Source organism: Lycorma delicatula, chromosome 5, assembly GCF_047948215.1.
Source record: "Lycorma delicatula isolate Av1 chromosome 5, ASM4794821v1, whole genome shotgun sequence".
Lineage (NCBI taxonomy): Eukaryota > Metazoa > Arthropoda > Insecta > Hemiptera > Fulgoridae > Lycorma > Lycorma delicatula.
This window is the reverse complement of record NC_134459.1, coordinates 19,751,185-19,772,704: the sequence shown is the minus strand read 5'-3', so window position 1 is coordinate 19,772,704 and position 21,520 is coordinate 19,751,185. Positions and strand designations below refer to the sequence as shown.

Sequence of the window (21,520 nt, the reverse complement as noted above, 5' to 3'; positions counted from 1 at the left end):
TTCGTTCTATGAAGTAATACCTTACGATGGTTCCGGAGGCTAAACAGAAAGAAAAAAGGTCTAAGTTCTGTGATCTGACTGTTATCTGTGCCCACTGCTGTGAGGTGGAGCATAAGCACAAGGAGACTGTCCCAAAAAGGTTGATCCTCCGTTGTGTATAAATTGTAAAAGGTTGAGAAGAGATTATAAGCAATCTGTTGATAGCAAGGAATGTGGATCAGATTTGAGAGCTGTCGAGACGTAATTTAATTCTCTTGATCATTAGTTTCGATCAGTTGAATGCACAAAGTGCTTATAATGCTAAAATCAAGTTAGGTGAAGTGGCCTTATGTCGTAAGCTAGATGTTGTTTTGTTGCAGCATCTGTGTATTACATCTGGTGACCTTGGAGGGTTTTGTGGAATGGAAGTGATTTTACTGTGGTTCTGACAGCTTGTCCTCTGTTTTGTGCAGAAGAGAAAAACTAAGTTGTCTTCTTGCGGCAGCTCTCTAACAATCATCATGTTGTTGTCAGAGTTGATATTCAGAACTTACATCTATTTGTTGTAAGTTATTATTTCCAGTATTGGGACACTGCTGAGCGTCATCTTGAGGTTTGGGAGAAAATTCTTCAGTTTTCAGAGCAATCATCATGTTGTTGTCAGAGTTGATATTCAGAACTTACATCTATTTGTTGTAAGTTATTATTTCCAGTATTGGGACCCTGCTGAGCGTCATCTTGAGGTTTGGGAGAAAATTCTTCAGTTTTCAGAGCATAGTTCTATTGTTATTGGTGCCATTGTTAATGCTAAATTACCTACGTGACATAGTGATTACTCACATACTGATAAGAGTGCTGAAGCGGTTGAAGGTTTTGTTCTCCAATATGACTTAGAGATTTTTAATGTTTGCAGTGAGCTGCCAACATGCAATGGTATGGTGGGCGGTAGGAGGCAATTTGTCAGCACCAATACTGATGTCACAGTTGAAAGAAATATTCCCGCATGCATCTGTGGTTGGAAGGTTGTCAATGGTTGCTCTAGCAACCATTGACTTATTCTCTTTGAGATCACTAGTGGCCTGAGTGATGGTTATAGGTGTAATTTCCCAGTTCAGCAAGGGCGTTTTCTGCACAGGAAAGCCAATTGGAGGAGGTTTGTCACAATTCTTTCGGCCAGGTTCCATGTCTTGGACAGGGGTCTGGGTGATCCTTAATCTTGAGGATCTGGCAGGTCAGTTATTGGCGCCTTTCGTCGATGCCACTGAGCATTCCATTCCCAGTAGTTTGGGTTGGGAGAGGGGTGGCCTCTTGGTGGATGCGGGAATTTACTGAAGTCATCTGTTCTCTGTTTACGCAGGTCCTCTCAAACTGACAGTGACTCTGAGTGGCGAGCAGATTTGGCTTTGAGGTACAGGGAGCTCAGATATTATTATCACAAGGTAAGGCAGAACAAATGTGATTCTTGGCATTCCTTTGTCCAGGAACAAGGCAACAACGACCTGTAGGGTATTTACCGAGTGCTAGGGCATAAAGAAAAGAAGGAAATTCTTCTGTCTGTTCTCTCGACCAGGCAAAGATTGATCTTGGATAAAACTGAGATTCTTTATACTTTGTTAGATGATTTTTTGCCAAACAATAGTTTAGTTGCAGAAACTGCTTATCATCATCGTGTTTGAAATGATGTTGCTTCTCATTGCATGGATGTTTTGTCTTCACAAGTTATTGAGGCGGAGGTGCGTGACATAATCTGTAGCTTTGACAGAGATACAGCTTTGATGGAATAACAGTGGAGCTCCTTGTTCATTCAGTGAATTTTAGTGTGGGAGTATTCACTAAAGTATTCAAAATGTTATTTGTGAGCTATTTTCTAATTTGTTGGAAAAAGGGAATAATTAAATTGTTGTTTAAGGGTGGCAGCAAGGATCCCACTGTTAGTTCCTCATATGTTATTGCCGGTTATTGGTAAGGTCTTCGAGAAGATCTGCACATTAATGGGAGGTTGACATCGCAACAGTTATTGATGGAGGATCTGTATGGTTTTCCTCCTGGTAAGATTCTATTTTACGAGTTTTAAGCATTATCAAGAATAGTAGTTACGTAGATATAGTAGGTATGTCTTGGGGATTTTCCTTGAAGGGAGTTATCACAGGTTGTTAGAACTAGACTTATAGGCAGTCAACAAATTTAGGGGCACTACCGATCCACCTCCCTTCAAAATGTTAATTTTTATAGTCCCTTACCAAATGAGTATAATAAGTTGGAGCTCCATCTGCTGTAAAATGGTAGTTAATACCATACCATACCAATTAACGCTGAGGAATAAAATAATTTTCAAGGTTGTTAAGGTGTGAAATGCTGTTAACACTTCCATCAAAAATGTATGACCCTATCAGATGTATTTCAGACATGGCTGTCCATATCAATAATATATATATAAATAGTGAAATATATATAGTGGATAGTCTGTGATTTCCTAATAAAAGTAAAGATCTTCTTTACACTAAAAATACATGTTCAGAGATAAAAATACCACTCACATAAATGGCACCCTTGTTCCAACTGATTTTTGTGACTGAACTTTAGGAAGGCAGCTTATAAGAGTTTGCTGAAGTTTTCTTTAAACCCATGTCCTAGTCACAATGCTCATTAACATGTGCAGGTTTAGAGTTTAAACCCAAGGTTTTTTAATTATTTTTTGAAGTGTTAAACAGTGAATATTTAACTTTAAAGAACCTTTCCTGGTTGACTTAAGAGAAGACCATAAACAGGATTCATCAAAATATTCAGTTGACTTGAAGGATGTCCAGAAAGTTTCAAATTGAGGAGTGACCTGGTAAAAATGATTTTTTCCAAAATATGAAGTGTTTCCTACTGATGGAATTTCCTTATCTATGTTAAGGAAATTCATTTTCATTTGTATTTATATCTCAAAATAATTATTAATAATTAATAATCAAAATAATAATTATTCAAAATAATTTTTAAAAATGGCTTGTGTCAGCCATTTTTAAAAATAATCCATAAATCAAAATTCTCACTAAACAAGTGAAAACAACATCAACTTCAAACAAACCTGGTACTTTGTTGAGTAAATGAAAGCAGCTGATTAAACTTTACAAATCACCAGATGACATGTGCTACTAACCTGTATTATATCATGATGGGGGACAACTTTGTGGGCATTTTGAACATAGTCATACCAACTGCAAATCTTACATAACTGCATGTAAAAAGAAAAGAAAAATCCTCCTAAATGTGGTTACTATGGCCTTGGTTTAAATGTTGGCTAAGTTTCATGAGAAATGTTTCTCAAAGATGCATCACATTTTTACTCAATTACTTATGTGAAGTAACAACAAACTCGGTACAATGAATGTCACAAGAATTTGACTATCACAAGTATCTGATTTTTTTTTATAATTAAAAGTAATAGAGAATTTACTGGTGAAGTAAATAAATTTTAATCGTTATTCTTTAAATTAATTTATTAATATGGATGTTTTAAACTAGAAATATGTAGTCATTTAAAATTAGATTAATCATTTTGGATTATCCTATGTTATATTTATGTTTAATTAATGTTGATGAGGATTATTCAATTATAACCATATTTTATAAACACCTCATAAAGTGCAGCTCAAAGAGTAGCATTTAAAAAAGTAGGGATTGCAAGTTGACCCATTTTTCTGAAACGAAAACTCTAATATTTCAATTTTATTTCAACTGAGCTTAAAATATATACAAATGAAGTCTACATATATGTTCTTTGTTGTATTAAGCAAAGTGTATAGGCTATTAATTTTCAGGTCATACCAAATCAATTATTACGGTTCTGATCAAAATTAACAAAATCAGTTATGATTAGGAATCTGCACTCAGCAGCATGTGTATAATCTTGAAATACAGAGTTATCATAAAAGAATGGTGCGGTTTCAGTAATTCATTGGAAGATTGTAGGGAACTTTCTAGATGTTATATTGGTATCCCTGAAAGCCTCCAACCCAAAAGTTTGTTTATCAAACTTTTGGTTTGATAACAAAACCAACTGACCATAACGTCAGTTCTTGTATTGTTGTTGCGGCGAGTTTAGTGAGTTACTATGTTCTCAGATAAAGACAAAGCAAAGTGTGTTTTATTGATAGCTGGATTAAAATCCGTAATTTTATTTCAATGTGCATTTCGACATGAATTCTGAAGAGATTCACCACACAAAAATAACGTAACACGTTGGTTCAAGCAATTCGAAGAAACTGGATCAGTTAAGAAACAGAAATCAACTGGCAGACCAAGTGTACCAGACGAAACGGAAGAACTAATTAGACAATCGGCAATTAGAAGTACTGGGAAGTCCATCCCCCGTCGAAGCATCGAATTAAATATTCCAAAATCAACAATTCACAAAGTTTTACATAAAAAACTGAAATTACACGCTTATAAAAATCCAGATACTGCAGGAATTGAAACCCGATGATGGTGTAAAATGTTACAATTTTGCTGTTGAAATGTTGCACAGAATAAGTGAAAACTAATCATTTTTAGATGTTATAATTTTTACAGACGAAGCTACATTACATGTGAATGGATGTGTTAACAGACACAATTCACGAATATGGGGCTCTGAAAACCCACACGTAATTATTGAGAAACAACGCAATTCGCCTAAAGTTAATGTTTGGTGTGGTGTGATGAAAAATTGTGTAATAGGGCCTTTCTTCTTTGCTGAAAAAACAATTAATGGACATGTTAACCGATTATTGCTTTCCTCAGCCGGATGAACTCGAAAACATTCATCAACTTCGTTTCCAACAAGATGGTGCTCCCCCGCACTTCAATGCATCGATCACGGACGCTTAGCGAAAAATTTGGAGATCGATGGATAGGCCGGCAAGGACCCATACTTTGGCCTCCAAGGAGTCCAGACCTGACACCTTGCAATTTTTCTTGTGGGGGTACATCAAAAGCGTTGTTTATACACAAAAATTCGCGACCTAAACCGCTTAAAAAATAGGATTAATGAAGCAATGACAACCATTAATGAAGAAATGTTAACTAATGTTTGGAGAGAAGTTAAGTATCGTTTGGACATTTGTCGAGCGACTAAGGGCGCACATATCGAAATTTATTAATTATGTAAAAAAATGTTGAGACGACAAATTTGAAAAATAAAAAACATAAACTGTAAGTAATTCTGTTTTAATTTAAACCATGTTCAAAACCACACCATTCTGTTATGATAACCTTGTATAAGATGTTACACAACATTTATGCTAAGTATTGTATGTGGATTAAAAATAAAAACAATAGATGATGAATTCAATATGCAGGAACCTTAAGTAACGATGGTTACTTTTAAAAAAATAAAACTCCCTTTTATATTCATACATATTTATCAAAAAAAGAAACTTTTTTTTTATCGTGTATTAATACTTTTAAAATAAATTAAACTGATTTTTTTTATTCATTTACACTTATTCAAAACTGGCATGTATCATCAGAAAATCAGTCTTTAAATTGATGAAGAGATTTAATGAAAAAACGATGCATTTAAATACCAGATAACATTATTTAGAAGTTAACATGTTAATCAACATGTAAACCACTAAAAAAAAAAATAAACATTCCAGTATAAGTAATTTAATATGTAAAATTCTGTATACTGAATTATGAAACCACTGCTAAGTACAGTGATTTGAAGCCATGTTAACATTATTAGAATAAAAGAGCTTACAAGATAGTTAAAATTCAATATATAAATTAACATCCAACAAAAGGAAAATATAAAACAGAAATGTATCATCAGAAAAAATAAAAATAGAAAACAGAATATAAGAAGAAACTAAGACAGTGGTATGTCAAATAAATTTAATTACCTAATAAAGTTTTGTTTTCATTTTTATTACATTAAATATCTGAACAATGTATATGTACAATAAATAAAATTATTGATAATCAGAAAATAAAAACATTTATTAATCACTGAACAAAATATATAAAAACAAGATGCTATAAACAAAAAATAAAAACTATTAAAATATATAGGTCATACATTTTTGTATATATTTTTCATTCTATACAGAACCATTCCTTAATATATCCAATTCATCCGTTAAACTATGCAACCGTAATTCTTTTTCTATCAGTAAATCTTGAATTTCTTGAATATTTTCAGGTACTAATTGTATTGCATCAACATATAAGGCCTGAAAAAAATACATACACAAACCTGTGATTATATATGAGAAAATAAAAAGAAATTATAATTTAGTTATTTTGTTTCACATTTTGATTTATAATTACTCTCTCCATCTTACACTAATATACTAGAAATATAAGGAAACAATAATAAAATTACCTTCGCCCAAGGACATTCTTCAACAGCTCTGTAAAATGAAGTTCGTAAATCACCCCCCGATTTGCAGACAGAAATGAACTGCAAATACAACCTCCAAATGAGGGGACTCTTTTTGCTGATATCATTACTTATTAAATGATTTAGTAATGAAGACATCAAATTATGCCCACTAGATTCTGACCAACCGCCTTCTAAAAATACAAATACATATTTTGTTACATAAATAAAACTAATTAAGATAAAGCTACTTGAAGATAATGAAATTATAATCCAAAAAAAGTTTTAATTAATATAATTAAATATTGGTGATTATTAAAAAAAAAAAACTGCAATAGAACACTGTCAGACAATAAATAAATATAATTAAAGAATAAACGATGCTACTTTAATAAGTCTAAGTCGTAAATCACTTAACAGTTAATAATAAAAAGAAATGCTGAAAATGAATGAGTTTATGCCTATGATTACTTATTTATTGTCAGAATGTGATTCAGATGGTCAGCTTTTATTAGTAGGGGGCTGATTGTTCAATATCATGCAAAAACAGTTATATTTTAACATGTTCGGCCTGGTGGCCATATTGTGGTTGATACCCTCTACCCTTTAGGAATAATTTGGTTTATTGACTCTGGCTTGTGTCTGAACTGTAGGGTCGATGACACTGTGGATCATGTTCTTTATGTTTCTCCGCGGTACGAGGCTGAACGTACCAGAGTTGTTAGGGAACTCGAGAGCATAGCATAGACTCCTTCTTTGATCAGCGCGTCAATTGGAAGAGTCACAGAGAATGGACTATTGTGGCTGGCTTCCTTCGATTCCTCGCCATGAGTAGGATGGCTGAAGGGGTATAGTAGAGTAGTACCTTGGATGGCTAGGGACCGCCTGGGCAGTTGATTAGACTAGACGTATTGGCATCGAGCCACGGTTAGATAGAAATTGTGGTGATTATTTGAATGTTAGAAATTGGCAGAACGACAACTGCACTGCTGATGGCATGGATGCAGCCATGAAGTGTAGTGGTATCTTGATGATGGTTGAGGAAAGTAAATGTCATGTGGGATTCTGTGATGGAGCTGAGTGGGAGTAGGAGGTCTGTCTGCCTCTCCCTTGCAGACCAGACCAGAGTTTGTAAATTAACCTAAAATCAGGGGTATGAACTAAAGTAGAGTTCAGTAAGGGAACTAGGACTAAATTTTGTTATTACGAACAACATTTTTGGTGGTATGTTGTTGTTAATTTGCCTTGAATTTCGAGACATTTACTACAAACTGGCTCAATAAAAGTAGAACTAGGTGCGGGGTTCGTGCTTCCACGAGCTCGGTTAGCTAGTTCAGAGGGCAATGATGTAGAACATTCTAGATGTGCGAATGAGACCTACAGCAAAGGCAAAAGCTGAGTTTAAAAATTACCGATGTAAATGTCTACCGAGGCATTTACATTGGTGGCATCCCAACCAGGCCTGGTTTATTACTATGAGATATAAAAAAGTTAAGAGGGCGAAAGACGACTTCTGTTAAAGCTAATCAGGGCTAGGAACAGGGGGGGATGGCGACCGGAAGCGTCACAAGGCTAGTGAGTTTCATTTCAATCGGTCTAACTATTCTTCAGAAATTCACAATACTGAAGAGAAGGCAGCAGATTTATAACTGATGCAGAGTTGTTCACAGCAAACTGCACTGCAAACAGTGGGGATGTCCAGTTGCTTCAATTCATAATCGGTAATCCCATAAAATGTTGCAAGTACTGCCAAAGGTAAAACATAAATTAAAACTAAGTCTACTACTTTTTATACTCTTATTCTATGCATTTTGACTGCATTTAAGAGAGTTTGTTATTTTATGTAAGAAAATGTAACTAAATTAAAACAACTTATAAAACTATTTTATTTTTATACGCTGTACTTAAAAGAGAATACGTTACAAATACAAACCTTGCAGTGAAACTGATATTCTGTAACGTAAAATGAACACCAAAAACAATCTTGGAAGAACAGACTCTAATGAAGATGTAAATAAGGATGACAATTTCCACCAAGGACTTCCAGCACTGCCAGCAGAAGTCTGTGAAAAAGAAACAATTCATTTAAATGCAAATTAAAACAAATTTATCTATAAACAGATAAAATAAGAGGACCTTTTTACTTGAAATAATGTAATCCTGAAAAAAAGTAAAATTTAAAAACTGAATCCCAATTACTATCAAATAAATAATAAACATATTAATAACTTGCACTAAGATTAAAAAATTTGTATAAAAATAAAAGCTAAAAGCCTGAAAAAAAAACCAAAATATATATATATATATATACACAAGGGAAAGACAAAAAGTAAACAGAAATTTCATTTCTCCTCCAATCAACATGTCTCACAATACTGATTGTTCCGCTATAAATCACAATTTCATGTCATATATTCAATGGTATTGTTCCACTGCTAGTTATTTGTGGTTGGGTTTTGTTGGAATATACACACTGACCTTCATATCAGCGATTACAACGTTAGCTATTTAGATGTCAGTGGGAGAACAGTATACATATGTATCTCAAGCATCACTCCACAACAAGCTAGCTATATAGCGAATGGTAGAATGAATTTTTAATTCTAGCTTATCATCACCTAGAAAAGAATAATATGGAAGAAAAAAGAAGTTCCCTGGCCAGCCTGTGGGACCTCCCGGCCTGAGGGAGCTGCTGGGCACAGATGCTACTTTCCCAGCCCAGCTTGCCAGGCTGATCAACGGGCCATCAACAGGAGCTGGCTCAGCGTAGGATGCTCGGGGAGAACCAACTAGGCCGCGCCGGCAGAAGACGACCAATGCCAACCTGACACTGAGGGGCTCTGGTAGCCACCACTGTTGTGCTGTAGTGGTGATCCAATTGCCTCTGGGGGGAAAGCTCTTTCCAATTCCAACGGATGAGTTGCAACTCCTTGGCTACCAACATCGCTGGAGACAAGCTTCTGGACCCAACAGCCCTTCTAAGGGCTACCTCATAAAACACACAAACAGCCCTTCTCAGGGCTATCACTCCAAAAACATCAAACACCCATTTTCAGGGCTACCATGAGGTTTTTAAGTTATGGGTTCAACAGCCACATGTCCGGCGACAGTTTAAAAGTCAATTTAAAATGTGTGCTTTTTTGTCCGATTGCACCAACAATGAAATGTGAGCAGTTATAGGTTTATTATTTCAGAAAGAAACAAAAGAGATTATTTGTAAAAAGCAGCAACTATACAGACAGATCTGTTTGAGTGGAGGCATGATCTATGAATAAACTAATCATTTTAAAAAGTAGGAATTCTCTACGTGATGAACAATGGTAAGGTAGGCCTTTCAGTTCAAAGAATAATGAAAATATTAAAACGGTTAACAAATAAATCCCAATAATCAACAAATTAATTTTGATGACGTTGCAAGTGAGTTGAATATAAGCTACTGCTTGGAATTTTTCAATCATCCATAATTCTTTAGATTTTCAAAAAGTGTGTAAATCAACTGACAAGACTGTTTAAGTATGGAAGATTGTTTGAAAATTTAACAGAAGCTTTTGAAATGTTATGAAGATGAAAGAGCCTTATTTCTGATGCAGTTAATAACTGTTGTTCAGCCATGGATCCATCACTTTAGAGAGTGACAAAAATTTAATCTGGAAACATCCTTCATTCCAGTGACAAAAACTTAAAAACTTACAATCCATAAGAAAGTTAACGATAAGTAAAGGTGAAACAGCTAATAGCAAAAACTATGGTGAACTACTGCAATCAATGAAGGTAAAAATCAGATCCAAAGGTATGATAAACTTTCAAAAGGTGCTTCAGGATAATACTTGACTTCAAACAGTCAACAAAACAATAATTTGTCTTTGAAATCTGTTCTGAACTACTGGATTACAGACTATGTACTCTTGACCTAGCTTCAAATGATTTTCATCTTTTTGGCTCACTGAAAGAAGAGCTGCGAAGAAATCATTTTTGGTCAGATGAAGAGGTCATGGAAGTGGTGTAAAATTAGAATGCATCACACCAAAATGTTTCTTCCAGGAATTCAAAAGCTTGTTAAAACATAGAACAGGTGCAGAGAAGTAGAAAAGATTGTAAAAATCTAATCATATTTTATTTAGTAAATGCAAATAGAATTAAGGTTTTTTAAATATCACTTTACTTTTTGAATTACCCTCACATAATATTAACAGATAATTATTATTCTACGTTCAACAAATAGTAAACTATTAAAATACTAAGCTTTACAAATTTTTAAACAACTAAAGTATTACTTTTAATGTAAATTTGATAGAAATGGTAGAATCATTATAGGAAAAAAAAGAAACCTGTGCAAAGTTGTAGATAATAAAATAATATTATTCAATTTACCTCTATCAAAGACAATGTATGAAGAAAATAAATATTGCTGGGAAACAGTTTATGAGATGTTTGTAATATGTCTTGTAACACATGAAATGAAGTTTTAGTTTCATGGCTGTGGAAATGAAGAATAGAAACTAATATCTCATATAGACCTTCACAAATAAGTTTGCCACTGAAATTAAAAAAGGACAAAATTTAAATAAATTTTTAAGATAAATTAATAATAATAATTACAAAATAGAAAACAATAATAATGATAAAAGTAAAATGCAATTATGAGAAAAAGAAATAATGAGTAAAATAATTAAAAGAAACTATGAAAACAAAAATTAAACCAAGTAAAAGAAAATTTTGAGAAAAAACATCAGAGACTTCAACAAAAAAAATCTAAATTAAAAGGATATTCAAATGCCTAGCTTATATTTAAAAAATGAAAAAGGGCAGACAATGTTAAATAACAAAGAATTGTAAAACTTTAACAAACTATTTTGAAAAACTGAAACTACAAAAACAAAGAAAAACTCAACATTTGGATCCAGGAACTCAAGAAAACTCAGTCCCCGAATTAAACCAGAAATAAAGAATATAATCAGATCTCTAAAACATTATAAAGCAACTGGTGAGGAGTCAATAACTGCGGAACTTTTACAATTTATCAGTTAGATAAATTATTTAAAAATATTTGGAATATAGAAAATATCACAGAGGAATGGCAGTCTGGCTTAATTCATTTGCTACAGAAAAAAGGAAATAAAATGTATGTTAATAATTAGAGAGGAACTTCCCTTTTTCCAGTAACCTATAAAATCTTATCAAAAGTTCTACAGAATAGAATAGAAGAGCACATTGGCAAATAACTTGGAGAATATCAGGGTGATTTTGTTAAGCGAAGATCTTGTGTGGAATAGATATTTTGTCTAAAAATCAATAATCAGAGATAGAATAGTAAAATACAAAATTATGCAATTACATTTAAGATTTCAAAAACATATAGATATGGATTCTTCAATCCAGATTCTGTCAGAAATGGGGATAAATAACAAAAATCTTAAGTTAAGTTCCAAAATTTAAATATCTGAGAAAAATAATACAGCACAATTAATGCCTTGAAAAGATCAAACTCAGAAATAAAAGCAAATAAAATAGAACTGGCCTATTAATTAACAAGGAATTTATATCACAAAAAATCCCTCTCTTTTAATGAAAAATTTAGATACTATAAGATAATCATTAAACCAGAATGCTAAACATGTTACAGAAACAATGATGCAAGTCAAATAGACTGGAAAAATAATTAAAAAAGAAAGGAAAATATTAAGAAATATTTTAAGAGTTAAATTTAAAAATAATCAGAATATTTTAAAATCAAATAAAATTTACCTGAAATTTAAAAAAAATAGTGGACATGTAAGAAAACAAAAATTAGGATTTTATGAACACTTAAAAAGAATGGAGAATTACCGAATAATGAAAAGTATCTTTCTAAATTAAAAAATAAATATAACTGGTTTCAGTAAATCAAAAAAGATCTAAAAGAATTAAATAAGAGTATTAAAGAAGAAATTTCAGAAATAAACTAAAAAATTTCAAGAGTTCTCAGGAAAAACCAAGTAGAAAAAAAAGAGAGAAAATTTTCTCAAAAAGCGAGAGATGAAGTTACTCAAAGAGTGAAATAGTAATGGCAGGAAAGGAAAAAAAAATACAAGTTAAAGTTGTTTTTAATGAAATCCATAGAAGGACCAAATGAAATTAAAAAAAAAAAAAAAAAAAACAGGATTTATTGGTAAATAACTACAGTGAGGATTTATATATCTTAATAATTATAATTTACTAATATTAATTAATATACAGAATGTATCACGAAGTTCTCTTGGGACACAAAACATATTCTACTCAAGAAAATTATGTTAAACTTCATATAAACATACAAGGTCTGTTCAGAAAATAACCGATCATTTTTAATTACACACCAATGGAGATATTTAGTGATGTGAAGTTGGCAGCAGTATGTTCCACATAACCTTCTCTGTAACCAAACGATCTTGGAGTGTTGACATGTTGTTTAGTTTTCATGTTACTGTTAATTTGAGTGCAACGTGTTAAGTATTAGTAGCAATTTTTGGAAGCAACGATACCACACAAAATTTTGCTGAAACTGGAGAAAACTTTCACAGAAACGTTTCAACTTTCAAAACAAGCTTATGGAGATAATGCTGCTCTGGGTTGTACACAATGTTACAATCCAGGTTTTCATGATTTAAAAGTGGTCGTCAATCGTAGATGATCCTCGACCATTAAGGCATTAATCGATGACACCTGCGTTCAAGAAAACATTGCTCTGGTACATACAAATTGCCGATTGACTTTCACAGAGCATGCAAAAGAGATTAGCAATTCAATTGGATCACACAGTGACATTATGACTGAAAAACTGAACATGCATCGAGTTGCAGCAAACTTTGTTCCTCATTTGATAACCAAATATCAGAAAGAACATTGAATGGATATTTGTCAGCAACTTCTTGAACACTCCAATGATGAAACATTCATGCAAAGGATCATAAAGGGAGACAAAAGCTGGGTTTACGGCTTTGGCTGTAATACCCAGCATACATTCTACCCATGTATGCTCACTGCATAAGTAGTCAACATCATTTCCAGTGAAATTTACCTCATTGAAAACAAAACGCACTTAAGGAGTTGTAGATTTGTATTTCATCAGTTGCAGAACTCCAAGTGAAGTGGACCATCTGTTAGGTGTAGATGTTGAACTGGCTGTTTATGATAAGGATAAACCTTGTTTTGTTTGTCCTCCAAACCAATGAATGCAAAACTTTGATCCACTTAGAAAGATGTCATGTACTGACACCTGGACTGTGCTGAAATACATCGATAATAATATCATAAATAACAGAATTGTGTTGGGCAGATTGTTCGTAGTTTGTTTGAATACTAGGTAGTGGACCTGTTTACCAAAGATTGCAAAGAGTTACACTACTTATTTTGGGATCTGGAATCCTGCGATTTGAAAAACCGTATTTCATGTTCTACTACAGCAGCTGCAGCATTACCATTACACACACTCAAAATGAATAACCTATCAGTGTATTCCTCTGTTGTAAATAAGTATGGCATTACTGCCTCTTAATAAACAATCTAAAAATTTTAGTACGACCTTATTTCACCAGCATAGCTGAAATCTAAGCAAATACTTACACTACCTGTAACTCGCAAACTAAGTATTTTAGGACATAAGTTATTTTCACTAGTAGAACAGGTTATGAAAGTCTCAGGAAAACTTTGTGAGAGCTTGTATACATTACAATATACATACATATTACATATTATAAATTTAATATTTTTTTATAATTACCAATCGCACAATATTAATTATTCATACTGCAATACTGAGAGATTTAAATGAAAGAATTAAGATTAATTTGTTACAATTCTACAACAATAACAATGATGTAGTTTCTTAAAACTTCAATTAAATAAATTAAATTCCTGATAAAGAAAATACTTACAGAGTACAAGGAGAAATATTTGGTAATAGTTTATCAATATATTCTTGCACTAATCCTGAAGCAGCCCACACAGATTCAGTCAACATAAGAAAATAAGAATTACATGCAATCCATTCAACACACCAATGAGGTGTAATTACCTCTATTAATTCTACTTTCTTTGACATTTCATCAGATTTTAGGAAAGAAACTGTAGCTTCAATATTTACATGTTTAAATTTCTCTAGTGCATCATTTACATTATCACAATTAACAAGATTACATAATACATCCACAGCTTTTTTCCTATAGAAAAAAAAAACACTTACAGTATTTGTAGCAGAACAATTTTAATAAAACAGTGCGTGTTTATTTGCATTAATTGGAAGATATGAGTTTTCAGTTAAGAGATTTATCTGGTAACTAGATATAGATAACCTGAAAACTTGTAAGGAATTAACATTAATTGGAATACACTAACTTGTTACCAACTTACTAGTATTTTTAAAATACTTTTTTGCAATTTATATATATTGTTACCACATATAGGCCTAACCTAATATTGGCGGACAGCAACGATAGCAGCTCAGATGTCAGCGGGAGCACAGTACGTGTATGTGCAGCACGTGCATCACTCCTGCCATGCAGATGACTGTGCAGTTCTCCCACCATGGCGGCGCTGTAGCCCCACCACTCTCAGGCTCCAATAAAAGAGCGTGTATGAGAGTGAATTTTCAATTCATCGTTGACTACCATCTGGAGAAGACCAAGAAGAAGTTCCCTGGCCTCAACATGAGACCACCCAGCGAATGCCAATATCCCTGCTGGAGCAACAGGCTTGGTCAGCCCACTGAGGGAGCTGCTGGATGCAGACGCTACCATCCTGCTCCAGCTTGCTGGGCTTCAATCATCCTGGCCGGCAGACTCAGCAGCAGGAGCCGGCCCAATGTGGGATTACTTGGGGAGAACCGCCACAGCTGCAACGGCGAAAGACAATCAATGCCAACCCGACACTGCAGGGCTCTAGGGGCCACCATTCCCACGCTGTAGTGAGGACCTAACTGCCACTGAGGGGAAGCCCGTTCTGATTTCAATGGATTAGCCGCAATTCCCCAACTACAGCCAAGTTGACCTCACCGGAGACCAGCTTCTGGACCCAACAGCTCTTCTCAGAGCTAATGACAAAAACGGCCCTTTTCAGGGCTACTACAAGGTTATAAATTAAAATGAGCCGTCGAAGCCAATCGACGACATCAGCCCTTCTCAGGGCTACTACAAGGTTATAAAGTACCACATGCCATCGAAGCCATTTAGCACATTTATATATATAAAGATTATTATTGATTTGTAATTATTAACCCATTACCAAAATCACTTGTTAATTTTGTACTAATTTTCACTGGTAATTGTAAATACATAGTAGAATGAAAATTATTATTTGCTTAATTTAATAAGTAAATTATTATTTACTTATTTTGTAAATAGTAAATAAATTGCATTTGTGAGAATTTTAAAGTGTGCAATCTTTCAATATCCTTTGTCAAACCAATAACAAGCAAAAATACATTTATACAATCTTTAAAATGCTGCTTGGCTGCAAAGGGTATAATATTCCCAAGGTGTCTTCGAGACCTATCAACATCATCAGATTTTAAATAACTACATATTTTTCAAAAGCAGAAAAAATCTAAAGTTCTAAAAATATATAACAGTCTAATAGGTGAAATTGCTGATTCTCTGAAAATATTTTATAATGGGGATAATTACTATTTCTATCTATTACTCTTAAAAACGATTATTATTAAGTGTTTAACAACAAATTTATACATATCACTAATCTGACTAACATTAGCTAATATTACAATTATTAATATAAACACACATTCAAGAATGAGCAGGTAAATTTTAAACATGATGAACTATTTAAATTAGTACACCTGTTTATTAGCTAGTTTAATTATAATTATTATTTAATTCACTTGATTACAATATCTACATCTATGTAGATATTGTATCTATGTAATAGATTGTTATTTACACAGTGTTTGATATCTTAGTGATACATTTTTGGAGATTAAACAAAAATGTTTAAAAGTACTTTTTGACTTTTTTGATAAATATTATTCTAAATTCACAGAAATCATATTTTTGTATTTGTTTTATAAAAATGTTTACTACTGTTAGAAAATAATTATTTAAAAATAATTTTTATACAACAAATGGGTGTTTTAAAAAGCTAAAAAAAAAAATCATAAATAAATATCATGAGAATGAAATAGAACTCAAAAATCAAACAAATATTAAAAACATATTTTACAGATTTTTTTCTGGAGATTATAAAGACAGAAACTGCAAATACCCAATAAAGGCTTAAAAACATGTTTTCACATATTTTTCTTTAAATAAAAGAAGCACATTTCTTACTGTTTAAAGGAATTCTTAATTAAATTACGTGAAATCAACCTGGTTTTAATTTAGTATATATTATAGTTATTTTTTTTAAAACTATTATTTAAAATAAAAATATATATATCAAACTGAGGGAGGTAATTTCTTTCTTACTAGATTACATGTTAATATTGTTATATCAATTTTGATATCAAATAGTAGCAATTGCATGTTAAATTATATCAACAAATTGAGAGAGAAACATTCACTTATTGAAATAAAAAACTTATATTTATAAATTATAAAATATTATTCATAATACCTATTTTCATTTGATTTAAAACTAAGTAATGTTTCAACAGTATTACGATAAAGCGACACGTATGGTGCTTTTTCATAAGTAAAATGTCTTAACTTCATAGCTGTTAGCAATATGTTTAAACAAGCATCAACATTTCCCATTTCTCGTTCAAGTAATGCATGCTCATTGTAAAGTTGTAATTCGTTTCTAAAATGTGGATCTTTTAATTTATCTTTTGAAAATTTCCTAATTTTTTTTTTATCATTTTCATTACATATATCAGAGTCAACTGCTGACAGACATCTAAAAGAATAATAATTATAACATTAATAAAAATTAAATAAACAAAGAAAAATTTTATTAAGTAACAAAACAAGATGAAATTATAATCATATCATAAATAAGAAAGTCAGCTTACAGTAAAAATAAAGTTAATCAAGCCTAGATAAACATCAGCAGAAAAATGTTTCCATTATTAATTAACCTCTTTATCATACGATGGGCTGTCAATAATAATAGTTCCAATTATTTGGATCTTATCTTATCCTTAGCTATCCAAAAAAACTTCCAAGATATATTACAAATTCTGATTTTTTCCAAAAATTATGATAATGCTCAATGTTTTTCCATACATTGACAACCAATCTAAAAAGCAGCTATCTAACAGGTTTAGTAAGGCCATCAGGGTCCAATAATGAGAGTATTATCTAAGAACAGTTAGTCTGAGATCATACAAATCTAACAGTCAAACTCTAATTGATCATATTTCTATAAAAACTAAATAATCTCAAAAAATTAAATAAACAGAAAGTAAAAGTCTGAAATAACTATAGAGTTTGCATTTTAATTTCACAAGTCTTGATGATTTGCCTTTTCACTATCAGTAAAATAAAGTAATACTAGTTATAATCAATCTATTAAATCTTGGTTATGCTTTTTCAAGCTTTCCAGAACATAATTTCCTTAAATTTATTATATAGTGAAAACTCTACAAAACAGAACCTCCTCAAAACGTACGGTTTTCCAACTCCCAATATATTTTTATAGAAATTAATCTCTTCAAAATGGAAACTCCACAATACGGAAACATATAAGTAATAGAATTTACTTTTATTTTATGTATTAATCTTGTCCCATAAGACAGAAAGGAAATTAAAAAAAAGATTGTACATTCCCACAATTTGCAAATTACAAATCCAGTAGATGATTATTATTATAATACACTGCTGTTTATCTAATTATACACCATCACATTCTTGGCTTCAAACTTCCAGCATAAAAGCTGACGGTCATTAATAAAATTTAATAGTGGGTGCCAGCTTAAAAACTGAAACTTATTTTAATTTTAGTTATGTGCGTTTCTCTTCTTTTAAAATTTTGCTCATATTTATGCCAAGAAAAAATACTTTACATTTAAAGGATAAAATAGAAGTTATTAATCTAATTTCTAAAATAAACATTAAAGAACTTAGTGAAAAGTTCAATTGCGGAAAAACACAAATTTACAACATTTTAACAAATAAAGATAAAATCAAGGAAGAATGGTTGAAGGGTGAAAGGAATGCTAATTGTAGACGATAGACTAAAATCAAAAATGAAGATATAAATTCAACTTTTATTTAAATGGTTCACACACACAAAAGATCAAAAAATCTTCCTATTTCAGGGCCTACACTGCAACAACAGGTGAAAGAAATTGCAGCCAAGTTAGCAGTTACTATATTTAGCACTTCTAATGGATGGCCAGAAAAATTTTGTGTGAGGCAATCTATTTTTTACAATCAAATTTCAGGTGAGGCTAAAAATGTAGACAAAGAAATAGTTATCGACTGGAAATATAAAATTAAAGAAATAACTGTAAGTTAAGAACCAGAAAATATCGGTAATTGTGATGTAACCGTTTTTTTTCAAGCTTTACCAAAGAAAACACTGATTAAAAATAAAAAGTGTACTGAAAGCAAACAATCCAAAGAAAGACTGACTGTTCTGCTGTACGGTTTTGCAGATGGCATTTTATTTAAACCACTGGTGACAGGTAAACCTTGGAAGCTTTGCTGTTTCAGAAACGTCATTCAGTTACCACTGGAATGGTTCACAAATAAAAAGTCTTGGATAACATCTAACATAGTGGAAAAATGGCTATATAATTTAAATGAAAAAAAAAGTTAGTGAAAATAGAAATATTCTACTGTTTTTAGACAATGCATCATGTCATCCTTATGGAAATTATTTTAACATAAAACTTGTGTTCTTTCCTCCAAACACAACTCAACCAATTGATCAGGGGGTTATTAAAAACATAACAATTCATTATCAGAAACACATACTGCAGTTGCTAGTCGCCAATATGGATTCATGTTCATCTGTTCAAGAACTGACGCATAAAATTACTGTTCTGGATGCATTAAGGTGGCTCTTCATTGTACAAACAAATTAAAAATAACTGTGTTAAAAACGCATTTAAAGAAGCTGGTTTCTGCACAAAACCGCTAATGAATATGTTCCTGATACATGTACTTTGCGCAATACAACAAAATTACTGAAGTTCAATTTCTGTTGTGAGAAAATAGTCAAACATTGGTCCTTGCTGAAGGCTACATGGGTATTGATAGTTTTGGTAACCAAAGAAGGATTTCTGACTGTAGATGAAATTATTTTGTCTAAAACGAGCAAGATTAACGAAAGTTCAGAAGAAGAAGGACAAAAAGAGGACACAGAAAACAAAATTAACAGTTTCAGAGACGCACTGGGTATGGTTGCACAGCTGGAAGAATTTGCATGCATAAACAGCAATGAATTGCAACAGAATATGTTAACCAATACAATCATTATTGAAAACAAAATTTCCAAGAGTAAATTATTGAGACAGAAAACTGTATTGCAACAGAAAATTAGTGTTAGATCATGTGTTTTAGGCAAAATGAATTTTTTCTATCTACTTGTATTATTGAAGTGTATACTTGACATGAGTTTTATAATTATTGAAAACGAAAGTTCCAAGGGTAAGTTATTAAAACAAAACTGTACTTTATTATTCTGGAAAGTGATTTTATTTTAGAATTAGTGTCAGATCATGTGTTTTAAGCTAAATATATTTCTTCTAATTAAACATAACTTTTACATGAAAAATTACTACTTGTAAAAATAAAAAACACCCTTTTTTAGTGTAACTGAACAATTTTTGAAAATTAGTGGTTAATGCTCTCTATATGCAGTATAATTTCCAGATTATTCCAAACGTTTATCCTTATTTAACTTCATTTTATATTCGTATAATTTATAGCAAAGGACCTCACGATAAATTAGCTTGATTTTTAAAAACTGTGCAAGACAAAAGGAAACTCTTCAAAACAGAATTCTCACTTGATCCCATCAGATTCTGTTTTGGAAGGGTTTTACTGTACTAATAAATTTATAAGCTGGGTTTTTAGATTAAATTAAGTTCAAAATATGCAAAATACTAAATCAAATACATATATATATATATATATATATATATATATATATATATATATATATCAGCCAGATTATTGAATTATTTTACTAAAGCCCAAACCAAAATACAGAAAATTTGTATAAATTTCTTCATGCAATAGAATCAAGAATTGGTTTATTAATCATCATTGTAATATTTTATGTTTTTTTTTTGTTATAATACAAAATGGTTATTTATGTTCATTGCACTGCATTAATGTTGTTTAAGCTTTTATTTTATTGTAGTACCCATATTTAATGTTTAAGTTGACTATTATTCCAAGGAAATGGGTCATATCGTACCATGGTCTTTCCGCTAACTGGCTAAAGATAAACAGCGTGGCACCAGATTTCCAAGTGCTTCAATTGTTGTTAATGTTTAGTAGTGTTATGTTATTATTGTTCCATTGTAATCATTTGTGATTTTGCCTGTTTTCTATTTTTTGTGTACTGTAATAAAATCTTTGTGAATTTTAAAGCCATGTCATATAAATGTAAGGATTGAATTTATGTAAAAAATTACAAGTTTCAGAAAAATATGATTAAGTTACTAATATAGTCAGCGAGAAGCTGCAATGATACTGGGACTTTCTCAGACTTTATTTTCTTGTATCATATTAAAAGCTGCAAAGAATTGGAAGCTGCAGTCACCCTAAATGAGAACATGAACATAACGAGGAGGAACATTCCCAAAATTTTAAAAAACTTCAAACCCGAAAATATCTACAACTGCGATTAACTAGGGTTAAATTTCTTAGGAGTTCCTGATTTTTCATTATGTTTTAAAAAACTGACAACTCAGGTGGTAAAAAACACTAAGACTGCGTATCAGTTCTCCTCACTTGCAACATGAGCATAAGTGATAAAAAAGAACTCCTAGTTATAGGCAAATCAACAAATCCTAGATGTTTTCTTGCCTGTAAGCCACAATTCAAACAAAAATGCATGGTTGAAGTTTTCTCAGCTTTTGATTAAATGGAATGAAAAATTATCAGTCAGAAAAGAAAAATACTTTTAATTTTAGACAATTATACAGCTCATACATCAGCGAGTTATAATTTTTTTTACCACTGAATACAATGGCTTTATAAGAGCCTTAGATCAGAGAATTGTAAAAACCCTGAAAGTTTTATATAGAAAAAATATGTGGAGGAGGAT

At 31.8% G+C, this 21,520-nt stretch overlaps 1 protein-coding gene across 4 annotated transcripts in view; it reads right to left on the bottom strand.

The window, feature by feature from the left end:
* Nucleotides 1-5,853: 5,853 nt before the first annotated feature.
* The window catches only part of LOC142324784 (nuclear exosome regulator NRDE2), a 53,120-nt gene continuing 37,453 nt past the window's right edge, over nt 5,854-21,520 (bottom strand). For 3 of the 4 annotated variants that reach the window (XM_075365773.1, XM_075365775.1, XM_075365774.1), the window contains exons 11-16: nt 16,910-17,191; nt 14,221-14,505; nt 10,700-10,865; nt 8,262-8,391; nt 6,332-6,522; nt 5,854-6,179 (exon numbers count right to left, since the gene is read on the bottom strand). In XM_075365773.1, coding sequence (XP_075221888.1) covers nt 6,048-6,179; nt 6,332-6,522; nt 8,262-8,391; nt 10,700-10,865; nt 14,221-14,505; nt 16,910-17,191 — 1,186 coding nt within the window. In that variant the 3' untranslated portion in view covers nt 5,854-6,047. Of the gene's footprint in view, nt 6,180-6,331; nt 6,523-8,261; nt 8,392-10,699; nt 10,866-14,220; nt 14,506-16,909; nt 17,192-21,520 lie in introns of those variants that run through there. The other variant, XR_012756392.1, reaches the window with a different exon arrangement.